Consider the following 13,272-nt stretch of genomic DNA (forward strand, 5'->3'; position numbering starts at 1 on the left):
CTTGACTAGAGCCCAGGAATATGCACCTTCCATAGCACATGCACACACATGCCCAGAGACATAACATGACCAAATAAATGAAAGTAACAGATCTCTCTCCCTTGAGTCACACTCTCTGAGCCTAGACCCAGTGGTCCTTTATGTGGAAACAGATTTCAGCTATAGGTAACCAGGTAACTACTGTCTTCCTTCCTTTTGTAAGCACAGGTTATCTGTGGTAGGAGATGCCATTAACAAGATCACCTGATCTAGAAGAACCGCCATGGGTGGTCACCTCTTGAAAAGTTACTAGACACACTTTAGAGACATACCCTTACTCCCGTACATAAAAGGGATATTGTAGAGAAAGTACTGGCTTAAGATTACAGAAATAGAAATGGTGATCTAAGAATGTTAGTTCCAGTCTTTAATTTCCCTCTTGGAACTTCACAATATACTACAGTAGTAAAGGAGACTATTTAACATAAGAGATCTTTCTGAGGGGCACCTGGGTGGCTCAGTGGGTTAAAGCCTCTGCCTTCGGCTCAGGTCATGATTCCAGGGTCCTGGGATCAAGCGCCGCAATGGGCTCTCTGCTTGGCAGGGAGCCTGCTTCCTCCTCTCTCTCTCTGCCTGCCTCTCTGCCTACTTAATCTCTGTCAAATAAATAAATAAAATCTTTTAAAAAAAAAATCTTTCTGAAAGATCTTTCTGAAGAAAAAAAGAGGACATACCACTCTGGACCTCATGAAAATAAAGATTATAATGTGAGTGCTGTGAACAGCTAGCTGGGACAACGAGTGAATGTCAGTGGGCAGAGAGCTGCTTTCTGGAGTGATGAAAATAATCTGCGACTGTGTGATAATGATGATTGTTCAACTCTGTGAACCTACTGACAACTATGGTGTGCTTTGACTGGGTAAGTTGTATGGTATGTGAAGTGTATCAGTAAGGCTGCCTTTTAAGAACTAAAGCAGTAGAAGAAAACCCAGGGATCTAGTAAAAGTGTTTGTCTGGGGTGGGGGTATAGAACTGAGTGGACAAATGCAGGGATGAGAATGAGAATTTTTTAAAAATATTTTTATTTGGTTTAAGTTTTTTGAGCCATATAAACAAATTGAGTATTCAAAATGATAAGATGTATAGAATTCTGGGAAGTCATAGTGAAACAAATGAAAATAATGTAGTTAATGTTAGCTGTTAGTGGAGGCCCTGAACAATAACACAAAAGCAGTCCTGTTCATCAAAGAAGGTAATAAGTAACTAAGGAGCAGGCGGTTGAAGGGGAAATGGAAAAAATTTTTTTACTTGGATCATGGTTCAAACAATACTCTTTCCCCGTAATACGGCAATGTGTGCATTGTTTCTTTTATGTTTGCCCTTGAGAAGAACTACATCCATGCAAGAAGAAATGATTGGTTGAAGATCAGGTAAGTCCTGGTGTAGGGGCCACATGTAACATGCTGTACATCGCATGCCATGTCATAATCAAAAACACGACCGTGTGGAAACTGAGGGGACAAGAGGGCTACTAATGCTCAGAATGGCAGTTGGAAGAAGAAACAAACGTTTTGTAAAATTTCTCAAAATGTTGTATGTTCCTCATGTGTGGGTACATCTGTGTTGTGCTATTTGTATCTCTGTAATGACTGGCTAGTACATAACCAGAGGGACAGTTTCACAGAGGTGCCACAGGGCACGGCCAGCTGATGGGAAGTCAGGTGGCAAAATCCTAAGAGCTCTAGTGGGTGCAAGAGTTCATGAGAAAGGGCCAGAAGTGTGAATCCCCAGGGACTAGGAAGAAAGGGTTGTATGACATTGTCACACTTATGGGAAGTAGCCTCAGGAGTGTCCTTGATACCTCTTTGGATCTGGTTCTAAAAGAATCGAAGATGCATTACTTTCCGTGTTCTCAAATTCTCTTCTGGGGCTACCTGTTACAAGGTTGACTGGGGACTCTGATGGGGTCTTTATGGGAATTCAATTCTTTATTTCACCTGCCTAAATTGCTGTTTGAGTCACACCTCAGGCTAGGGTTCCGGAAATACTACATACACAGTTTCTTAATTAACTTACTAATTCTCTAAATAAACCTGTACATCTGCTACCTACCTGATGGGATCCTAGGCATTAGGATGTAGACACCAAAAGGACATACACCCTAACCTCGTGGATCAGTGGACTGTCCATCCTTAAGAGGCCAACCTATGAAGAAGTCAGTGTGAAAGTGCTAATAAAATCCAAGTGCTGTAAGAAAGCACAAGAGGTGGCGGGGGCGGGGGGGTGGTTAAGTTGCGGACATTGGGGAAGGTATGTGCTATGGTGAGTGCTATGAAGTGCGTGAACCTGGCGATTCACAGACCTGTACCCCTGGGGCTAATAACACATTATATGTTAATGAAAAAATTTTTTTTTAAATTTTTTAAATGCACAAGAGGGACTGGAAAATGGTCTTGGATGCAGTCAGATGCCTAAAGGGACCAGGCAGATAATGGCAGTAAGTGAAGGGGGGGTCAGGTTAATGCGAAGTGGTGATGTCTGGAAAGCTCCGTGCCATCTAAAGGAGACATCTAGACTCTGGGCTCGGGGATGGAAGAGAGATACAGCTTTCACTGGGCATCTTTCATACCTTCAGAATTCTGTACAGGCCCATTGGTTACCTAGTCAAAAATACTTTCTAGGGGAAATAACCATGACTCAGCCCCAGCCAATTTTTTCCTCCCGGAAATGTAGTTCCCCTGGTACCATATATTTTGATACTGAAACTGGGTTTTTAAATGAGTTTCCCTAGGGATGCCTGGGTGGCTCAGAAAGTTAAGCGCCCGATTCTTGAGTTCAGGTCATGATCTCAAGGTGTGGAATCCAGCCCTGCACAGAACTCTGCATCAGCGGTGGGAGTCAACTTGAGATTCTCTTTCTCCCTCTGCCTCTGCCCCTTTCCCCACCCCATTCCCCCCACCCCGCTCCCACATGCTCACTTGCTCTCTGAAAATAAATACAATCTTAAGTGAGTTTTAAGTTTTAAATGTTGACCTCTAATTTTCAAAAACCACACAGGCTATGCAATTCAGTGTACAGAAAATTGTTGAATCACTATATTGTACACCTGAAACTAACATTGTATGTTAACTATACTAGAATTTTTTTTTAAGATTTTATTTATTTAGGGGCGCCTGGGTGGCTCAGTGGGTTAAAGCCTCTGCCTTCAGCTCAGGTCATGATCCCAGGGTTCTGGGATCGAGCCCCATATGGGGCTCTCTGCTCCACGGGGAGCCTGCTTCCTCCTCTCTCTCTGCCTGCCTCTCTGCCTACTTGTGATTTCTATCTGTCAAATAAATAAATAAAATCTTTAAAAAAAAGATTTTATTTATTTATTTGACAGAGAGAGACAGACCACAAGTAGGCAGAGAGGCAGGCAGGGAGAGAGAGAGAGGGAAGCAGGTTCCCTGCTAAGCAGAGAGCCCGATGCGGGACTCGATCCCAGGACTCTGGGATTATAACCTGAGCCGAAGGCAGAGGCTTTAACCCACTGAGCCACCCAGGCACCCCTATCCTAGAATTTTTTAAAAAGCCTGGGAACTCATTAGAAAGGCACATTGTCAGGACCTGTCACAGACCTGAATCCACCTTTGGGGAGGACCTAGCAATCTGTTTCAGCAAATCCTCTGGGGACTGTGATAAATGCTGAAGTAGGAAAACCACTGCTTCTCATAGTATTGCAAAGGTGCATAGAACTTAAAAAGAGGTCCCAATAGGTCTACCGAATTTTAAGGCTATGCAGGAGTTTTCAGGGGCACTAGGAGTAAAAGGGTTGTTCTTTCAACTGATAAAGGATATCCACTAAAAATCTACAACACATATTCTTTTTTTTAAGCTTTTTATCTTTTTTTTTAAAGATTTTATTTATTTGACAGACAGAGATCACAGGTAGGCAGAAAGAGAGAGGCAGGGGCGGGCGGGGGGAGCAGGCTCCCCGCTGAGCTGAGAGCCCGATGCAGGGCTTGATCCCAGGACCCTGGGATCATGACCTGAGCTGAAGGCAGAGGCTTTAACCCACTGAGCCACCCAGGCACCCCTACAACCCATATTCTTTAGGGTGAAAGTTTAGAAGAATTCCTACCAAAGTCACTATGCAGTATTTATTATCACTGTTTTAAAGCAACATTGTTTTAAATATAATCAATGTGACAAGACAATGAAATGAGTGTAAAAAACAGTCATAATGTTCAGAAGATACAAATATCTACTTACAATATACAAGAGAATTTACAATCATGTATTAAAAACGGACCAGAAGGAGTCCTGGACATCAATAAAAATTCAAAAGATAGAATTTTAAGTTCAAAAAAATCCAATCCATAAAGGCAACAAAATCTTTAAGGTGCTACAATAAATATACATTGGACAAAGAAGCACACAACATTATAAATGGAAAGTAAGGTTGATTTGGGAAAATTCTATAAGCAGAAAGGTCAGCAGCATGGAGAAGGTCCACTGACCTCTGGACATCCTACAAAGGGAATTGCTGGTTCAGCAGCAGCTGGGTGCCCCATGGAAAATGCTTCAAAGGAACACGGTTGCTGTAACAGCGTCCGTGGTAATAGAAAGGTGAGGAGGGGCTGGTGAATACCTGCTTGCACGTGCTCTCTTTTGCTTGCTCCCTCTCTCAAAGGAATAATATCTTTTAAAAAATGAATATTTTAACAGATTTTTGGGAGATGGAAACTCCAATGGAATTGTAGTCATCAATGAACAGCCCAAAGAAAACCACAGCCTGAAAACCCACGTAACCTATGGGAGAGGATGTTCCCTGCATAGAACCCTGGGGACCCAGAATGCCAGGTAAGAAGGGCAGGAGTGACAGGAAGGGCTGAATGTCAAGGAACCAATTTAAAGGCCAGCTCCCTCTACCCCACCACCAGGTTATTTATAGACAGGTGTTAACACTGAGGCAAACAATTGCCTCTTGGGCGCCTGGGTGGCTCAGTGGGTTAAGCGTCTCCCTTCAGCTCAGATCATGATCTGAGGCTCCTGGGATTGAGTCCCACATGGAGCTCCCTGCTCAGTGGGGAGCCTTTTTCTCCTTCTCCCTCTGCCTGTGGCTTCTGCTTACTTGTGATATCTCTCTGCCACATAAATAAATAAAATCTTAAAAAAAAATAGGTCTTCTCTTTAAAAAAAAAAAAGTGAATAAACTGCTTCAACTGACTTTGAGGAGCTAGTGTGGGCACTGGCACCGCCAAACAATCCTTCCAGAATTGACCATTTTATGCTCAAGGATCATCCCAAGTGAGCTTTCAGCTATTAGCACTGTCTTTACAAAGGTAAGTTGAATTAATTGTCTGAGGTGTTTCTCTGACACTTAAGACTGGCTTCTCTGAAGTAAATCTTGGCTTCCTACTCTGTTCTCCATAAAGTAAAGGGCTTAAGTTCAAGTCACACTCATGTGACTTAGATTTTTTTTTTTTTTTAATTTTACTTATTGGGGCACCTGGGTGGCTCAGTGGGTTAAAGCCTCTGCCTTTGGTTCAGCTCATGATCCCAGGGTCCTGGCATCGAGCCCCGCATCAGGCTCTCTGCTCAGCAGGGAGACTGCTTCCTCTTCTCTCTCTGCCTGCCTCTCTGCCTACTGGTGATCTCTGTCTGTCAAATAAATAAAATCTTAAAAAAAAAAAAAGATTTTACTTATTTATTTGAGAGAGAGAGAGACCACAAGCCAGGGAGAGAGGCAGAGGCAGATGTGGGGCTCAATCCCAGGACTCCAAGATCATGACCTGAGGCAAAGGCAACCGCTTAACCGACTGAGCCACCCAAGCCTGCATAGATTTTTAACCATCCCATTGGCCAGTGAGCTTTTCATTTGCCTAAAACTTTTTTTTAAAAGATTTTATTTATTTATTTGACAGAGAGAGACAGAAAGGGAACACAAGCAGGGGGAGTGTGAGAGGGAGAAGTAGGGTTCCTGCTGAGCAGAGAGCCCAATGTGGAGCTCCATCCCAGGACCCTGGGATCATGTCCTGAGCCAAAGGCAGAGGCTTAACGACTGAGCCAACCAGGCACCCTCATTTGCCTAACTCTTAAATGTGAAACCAAAGACCAGTATACATTTGTGGAGAGCTGGTAATGTGAAAAATAGACACCAAGATAAAAGGTCATAGCTTTTCAATGAAACAGGTAATGCAGAAGACAGATGAGCTTAAACATCAGTATTGATAAGTTCAACTTCTATAGCAGGACCCACAAAATGGAGACTAGCCCCACAGACAGGGCCAAGTCACAAGTCTAAACCTAGGTAAGCCTGCACTTACTGGCAACATCTGTCAGAGAAATCTAATTAGACCCGCCACGGTCCTCTAACTCAGCTTTAGCTCTTTTACCTTGCACTAGAAAATAGGGCCTGCCACCCTTACAAGGAAACTGTCTGCCTCCTAGCCAATGGTAGTTGCCATGTTGCCTCTTCTCTGTAAAGCTAGTGGCTCCTCAAAATCCCTTGGCAATAGCACTCCCCTACCTGTGAGGTTCTTACAGACTTGTTATTAAACTGGTTTAGTTCTGGGGCACCTGGGTAGCTCAGTGGGTTAAGCATCTGCCTTTGGCTCAGGCCATAATCCCAGGGTCCTGGGATCCAGTCCCGAAGTGACTCCCTGCTCAGCAGCGAGTCTGCTTCTCCCTCTCCCACTCTCTCCCCCTCTCTCCACTCATGCTCGTTCTCTTTCTGTCTCTCTCAAATAAATAAAGTCTTTAAAAAATTGATTTAGTTTTGTCATTTGATAGCATCATAGAAGAGATTTAAAAGATTGCATTGGTTAAAAAATGAGAAGTTTTGAAAACAAAGAAGAGTCAGAACAAGAAAGCTGTGGGAAGTAGAAGTGTAATTGAAGACATTAAGGGCTCCTGTTGGAGAGTTGGAAGGTCATGGAGAGGGAATCTCCAGAAAGTAGAGCAAACTAGTAGGAGAATGTTTGAGGGAAGGAAAGTGAAAACTCAGATTTCCAACTGAATATTGGGAATACCAGGCAGAGTGAAAAGAGAACAGACAGTAGGCACTTACCAAATAATAGAAGATAATTGCCCAAGGGTGATGGGAGACTCATGTGCTGAGGATGAAGAAGTCTGCTGAATGCCCAGCACAATGAATGTAGAAACACTTACACCTAGACGTAATACTTTGAATTTTTATAATCCTAAGGATAAAAGAGAAAATCCTTAAACGATACCAGAAAAGTAGAGAAACTGTCACCATCGAAGAATAAGACATACTAGCATCATAACCTTTCATTAATCTTTTTTTTAAGATTTTTTAAAATTTGAGAGAGCGCACAAGCAGGGGGAGCAATAGAAGGAGAGAGAGAAAAAGACTTGGTGCTGAGCAGGGAGCCTGTCTCGGGGCTCGATTTCTCATATGACCCTGAGATCAAGACCCGAGCTGAAACCAAGAGCTGGACAGTTAACCAACTGAGCCACCCAAGCGCTCCACCTTTCATTAATCTTGAAAAACTCTTTAGAATAAAATACTTTCTTTTGGGCCAGCTGGTAGGTGTTAAGTCCTGACCATTTAATGCCTCTTGACTCAATGCCCTAGAACTTTCACTGGTAACCTCCCAGGACACTACAATTTGAGTCCAAGTTCCTCACATACTTTCCCACTGTTTCCCATTAGAAGGCCGGCCCAGAGCCTCTCCACGTTCATCACACACTCCCCTTCCATCTGAGTGGGACAAACCTCTCTGTAAGTAAACCTTCTCTGGCCAAGGTGCTTTCCTTCCACACCTAACCTTATAGCCCTTGTATTTTGCTCATTCCTGTTTCTCTCTCAGGAGGCCAGAGGACAGGCACTAGAGTCACACAGATGTCACGCAGAATCCTAGCTGCCTGACACGGTCACCTCCCTGGTACTCTTAGCTCTTGCTGACAAAGAACAGGAGAGCTAGGAAGGCCCTGGAGGGTTCTTCTGCCCAGAAATGACCTGTGCACCAGCAAAACTGACCTGAACTTTGTTGTCTAAGAACAGGACTGATCCCAGCTGGCCTGTTGTGACCCGGTGCTTCTGTAGATCTCCAGAGAGACGGGGAGCTGTGGTGCTGGGTGCTGGCCAAACCAAATGAAAGGTCCTAACAAGTTATTCATCTCCTAACAAGTCCTGTGCTGGGATCTGAGACAGATGAGGGGGCAGCCTGGACCAGCTCATTTCTGGTTTTGAGACTGGCCTTGCAGCCTAATTTGTGTGACATGACAAGAGGCGTATAAAAGACCCTGAGATGATGGCTTACCCAACAGCTTCCCTAAGAGCTGTGTAGGTGGTTCATGGCCTAAAATGAAGAGCATTCTGTGCAATAGAGAAAGGATCCCTAGAAACTGAGTAGACCTGTTTTTAATTTTTATTTTTGTGGGGCACTTGGGTGGCTCAGTCAGTTAAACAGCTGCCTTCAGCTCTGGCCATGATCCCAGAGTTGTGGGATTGAGCTCTATATCTGGTTCTCTGCTGGGTGGGGCGCCTGCTTCTCTTCCCTCTGCCAGCTTCTGTGTGCTCTCTCAAATCAGTAAAATGTTAAAAAAATTTTTGTTACTTTTGTATTTTGTCTTTAACCTTCAGTAAAGTCTTAGAAAAGTATATTGTGTAGAGTCTTATGAGATTTTTCAGTTAGCCGCCCTTGTGTAATTGCCGGAGAGGGCACTGTGGTTGGAATTGTTCAAGCAGTTGTTGCACTTATGATTTATTTGATGGTGAAAGCTTTCGGAGAGAAAAAAGATGAAAAGTGGGAGAGAGACTGAGGCATAGATTGCTTGATTTCAAGTAAGAGAACTAGCGAAGGGAGGAAAAGCACAGCAAAGGAAGTGAAAGCAGGTATATGAGAACCAGAGGAAAGAGCCACACTTTATTAAAACAAATTCAGAAGGAGAAGTCTGCCAAGAATACTCTTCCTTGGCTGGTTTTGGCTGCTGTGGCTAAGTCCACTAAGTCCACCACACTCTGGCCCTTTATTCTGGAAAGAAGCATGATGCCAAAGGAGAGTTGTGGCTCCATGTTGTGTTGGGCTGGATCCCAAAGTCCTGGGATCACCACCTGAGCGGAAAGAAGGCAGAGGCTTAACCCACTGAGCCACTCATGTGCCCCCAGGCTTGCTCTTAATCAAGATTTTCAATTAGCTGCAGCTTTTGCAGCAATGTGGGTAGATCAGCTGTACTGTGTAAAGGCGGGGCCCATAAACCCACCGGTGGGGCAGAACCTTTCCACTTCCGGTGTAGGTATTGAACTACTCCTGAGGCCCCCAGGAGTTGAGACCACAAGCACGCATGTCTGGGCTCGGTAAATGACAGTACCGAGGGGAGGCCCTGTTTTGTGCCTTTGACCGAAGTGGTGACCGGGGCTCAGACAGTGACCCTGCCACCGGTGAGCTGGGGGATGGCCGCGACACCTTCACACACTTCCTGGCACATTTGTTCTGAATGGGGTTGGAAGGTAAACAGAAGATCAATGTTTTTAGGAAGAAGGGCAACAGGAAGGATGAGAAGGTAGAAAGAAGTTGGAGGACTAGGCACCTAGGGGGCTTAGTTGGTTTAGTGTCTGATTTCAGCTCAGGTGGCGTCCCCCACACACTCCTCTTCCTGCTCTTGCTCTCAAATAAATAAAATCTCTAGGGGAAGTCTGGGCGCTAGTAAACCACAAAGAAGTGTTCATCACCCTGCTTTTCTTCCCTTTTCAGAAAATGGCCGCCGGGGAGGAGGCCTCGGAAGAGAGCATTTCTCTGATTCCATTAGCTCTGGAGCTGTCGGCCGTCCCCCGCACAGCAAAAAGCCAAAAAAAATGGAAGAGGAGCAAAAAGAACAAAACGCAGGAAGGCTTTGACTCGCAAATGCACAGTGAAGCAACAAGCTTGGAGTTTGGTGCCCTAGGACCAGTCCCGCGCATGCGCGCCCCGGGAGATGGCGGCGCTGGTCTTCACTGCCCCGGCGGCGTGGAGTCTGGGATTCAGCGCTTCTCCCGCAGCTCAGTCCTCTGTGGTGCTCGCCTCCGGAGACTTCCCGCAGAAGATCACAAGCACTTTCATGCAGACTGTGGGTTCTTTTTGGGCAGTGGTGTTGGTAACATTGCCAAGTATGATAAAAGAGTCAAGAACCCAGAGAACAAGCTGGGAGGGGACAAAGCTAGATACCAGGAAGACAGGGGAAAGTGGAATCCTCCAAGAACTGGCCATTTTCCCTACAAGTGGTATCTGCAAGGGACTTCTCGGCTGCTGCCTTTGTCTTTATAGGTAATTTTGAAGTCATTTTATGAAGAATTTTTCTGGGTTTTTAAGTTTGGGTTCCACATTTGTCTTTTCTTTCTTTCTTTCTTTCTTTTTTAAAGCGAGGGAGGGGCAGAGGGAGAGAAGGAATCTCAAGCAGGTCCATCTCCAGACCAGAGCCGCCTGGGCGGGGGTGGGAGGTGGTGTGGGGGTGGGCTGGATCTCACAATCCTGAGCTCATGACCTAAGCCCAAATCAAGAGTCCTGGTTAACTCACTGAGCTACCCAGGTACCTCGGTTCCATATTTGAATTGCAATAATCTTTGAATTTTTCCTCACGTGTTAAATGTGTTCTATGAGGTATATTGTCTATTTTATTAAAATTCAATTTTAGTATATTGAACTCACTGTATAAAACAATTTGCCAAATATTTCATAAAATAAGTTATTTTTCCTTAAATTTGGACCTTAGACAATACTGATTGCATTCTTAAGACCCTCCAACTAAATCATGAGGTCAGCCTGACCCTAGTTTTCCTATGCATTTCTCAGCTTTTCCTCCATCTTTCTTTAATTCTTTTAATTGCTAAAGTACTGGAGGGAGTTTTGTGTGTTCTAAGCTTTTTGTTTTCTTTCTTTTGTTTGTTTTAATTAACATATAATGTATTACTTATTTCAGGGGTACAGGTCTTTGATTCATCAGTCTTACACAATTCACAGCACTCACCATAGCATATACCCTCCTCAGTGTCCATCACCCAGATACCCCATTCCTCCAACCCCCCTCCCCTCCAGCAATCCTCAGTTTGTTTCCTGAGATTGAGTCTTTTACAGTTTGGCCCCCTCTCTGGTTTCCTCTTGTTTCATTTGCGCCTCTCTTCCCCTATGATCCTCTGTCTTGTTTCTCAAATTCCACATATCAGTGAGATCATATGATAATTGTCTTTTTCTGATTGACTTATTTCTCTTAGCATAATAACCTATTTCATTTTTAATGGATGCATAGTATTCCATTGTGTGTGTGCATATATACCAATTTTTCTTTATCCATTCATCTGTCAATGGACATCTAGGCATTCCATAGTTTGGCCATTGTGGACATTGCTGCTATAAACATTGGGGTGCCCCTTTGGATCACTACATTTGTATCTTTGGGGCAAATACCCAGTAATGTGGTTGCTGGGTCAAGGTAGCTCTTTTTTTTTTTTTTTTTTTTTTTTTTTTTAATTTGACAGAGATCACAAGTAGGCGAAGAGGCAGGCAGAGAGAGAGAAGGAAGCAGGCTCCCCACTGAGCAGAGAGCCTGATGCGGGGCTCAATCCCAGGACCCTGGGATCCTGACCTGAGCCAAAGGCAGAGGCTTTAAACCACTTAGCCACCCAGGCACCCCAAGGTAGCTCTATTTTCAACTTTTTGAGGAACCTCCATGCTGTTTTCCAGAGTGGCTGCACCAGCTTGCATTCCCACCAACAGCATTGGAGGGTTCCCCTTTCTCCGCATCCTCACCAACATCTGTCGTTTTCTGACTTGTTAATTTTAGCCATTCTGACCGGTGTGAGGTAGTATCTCATTGTGGTTTTTATTTGTATTTCCCTGATGCCGAGTGATGTGGAGCACTTTCTCATGTATCTGTTGGCTATCTGGATGTCTTCTTTGCAGAAATGTCTGTTCTTGTCCTCTGCCCATTTCTTGATTGGATTATTTGTTTCTTGGGTGTTGAGTGTGATTAGTTCTTTATATTTTGGATACTAACCCTTCAGTCCACTGTGCCAGTACCATACTGTCTTGATGATTACTGCTTTGGAATAGAACTTGAAGTTTGGATTGTGATGCCACCAGCTTTGGTTTTCTTTTTCAACATTCCTATGGCTATTTGGGGTCTTTTTCTGGTTCCATACAAATTTTAGGATTATTCCATTTCTGTGAAAAAAGTTAATGGTATTTTGATAGGAATCGTATTAAATGTGTAGATTACTTCAGGTAGCATAGACATTTTCACAATATTTGTCCTTCCAATCCATGAGCATGGAACATTTTTCCATTTCTTTGTGTCTTCCTCAGTTTCTTTCATGAGTACTTTATAGTTTTCTGAGTACAGATTCTTTGTCTCTTTGGTTATATTTATTCTTAGGTATCTTAATGGTTTGGGGTGCAATTATAAATAGGATCAGTTCCTTAATTTCTTTTTCTTCTGTCTTGCTGTTGGTGTATAGAAATGCAACTGGTTTCTGTGCACTGACTTTATATCCTGCCAGTTTGCTGAATTCCTGTATGAGTTCTGGCAGTTTTGGAGTGGAGACCTTTGGGTTTTGCACATAAAGTATCATATTATCTGCAAAGGGTGAGAGTTTGATTTCTTCTTTGCAGATTCAGATGCCTTTTATTTCTTTTTGTTGTCTGATTGCCAAGGCTAGGACTTCTAGTACTATGTTGAATAGCAGTGGTGATAATGGACATCCCTGCCATGTTCCTGACCTCAGGGGAAAAGTTCTCAATTTTTCCCCACTGAAAATGATATTCAGGGGTCCCTGGGTGGCTCAGTCATTAAGCCTCTGCCTTTTGCTCAGATCATGATCCCAGAGTCCTGGTATCAAGCCCCATGTTGGGCTACCTGCTCGGCAGGAGGCCTGTTTCTCTGTCCCCCACTCCCCCTGCTTGTGTTCCCTCTTTCGCTATCTTTCTCTGTCAAATAAATAAATAAAATCTTAAAAAAAGATATTCACTGTGGGTTTTTCATAGATGGCTTTTACGATATTGAGGTATGTACTCTATCCCTACACTGTGAAGAGTTTTAATCAAGAAAGGATGCTGTACTTTGTCAAATGCTTTTTCTGCATCTGTTGAGAAGATCATATGGGTCTTGTTCTTTCTTTATTGATGTACTTTATCACATTGATTGATTTGTGGTTGTTGAACCAACCTTTCAGTCCAGGAATAAATCCCAACTTGGTTGTGGTAAATAATTTTTTTAATGTACTGTTAGATCCTATTGGCTAGTATGTTGGTGAGAATTTTTGCATCCATGTTTATCAGGGATTTGGTCTATAATTCTCCTTTTTGATGGGGT

At 43.6% G+C, this 13,272-nt stretch overlaps 1 protein-coding gene across 3 annotated transcripts; it reads left to right on the forward strand.

Annotated features, from left to right (window-relative positions):
• The first annotated feature begins 677 nt into the window (after nucleotides 1-677).
• Nucleotides 678-10,281, forward strand: NAIP (NLR family apoptosis inhibitory protein). 3 transcript variants are annotated; one of them, XM_047730403.1, is made up of 3 exons: nucleotides 678-898; nucleotides 4,687-4,821; nucleotides 9,684-10,281. In XM_047730403.1, the coding sequence occupies exon 3, from the start codon at nucleotides 9,687-9,689 to the stop codon at nucleotides 10,230-10,232; it is 546 nt and encodes a 181-aa protein (XP_047586359.1). In that variant the 5' UTR covers nucleotides 678-898; nucleotides 4,687-4,821; nucleotides 9,684-9,686; the 3' UTR covers nucleotides 10,233-10,281. The 3 variants fall into 3 exon arrangements, with proteins under 3 accessions (XP_047586359.1, XP_047586360.1, XP_047586358.1); XM_047730404.1 differs by lacking the exon at nucleotides 678-898 and adding an exon at nucleotides 4,145-4,587; XM_047730402.1 differs by lacking the exon at nucleotides 678-898 and having other exon boundaries at nucleotides 4,145-4,821.
• The last annotated feature ends 2,991 nt before the right edge of the window (nucleotides 10,282-13,272 follow it).

The sequence above is a fragment of the Lutra lutra genome, chromosome 5 (assembly GCF_902655055.1).
Source record: "Lutra lutra chromosome 5, mLutLut1.2, whole genome shotgun sequence".
Lineage (NCBI taxonomy): Eukaryota > Metazoa > Chordata > Mammalia > Carnivora > Mustelidae > Lutra > Lutra lutra.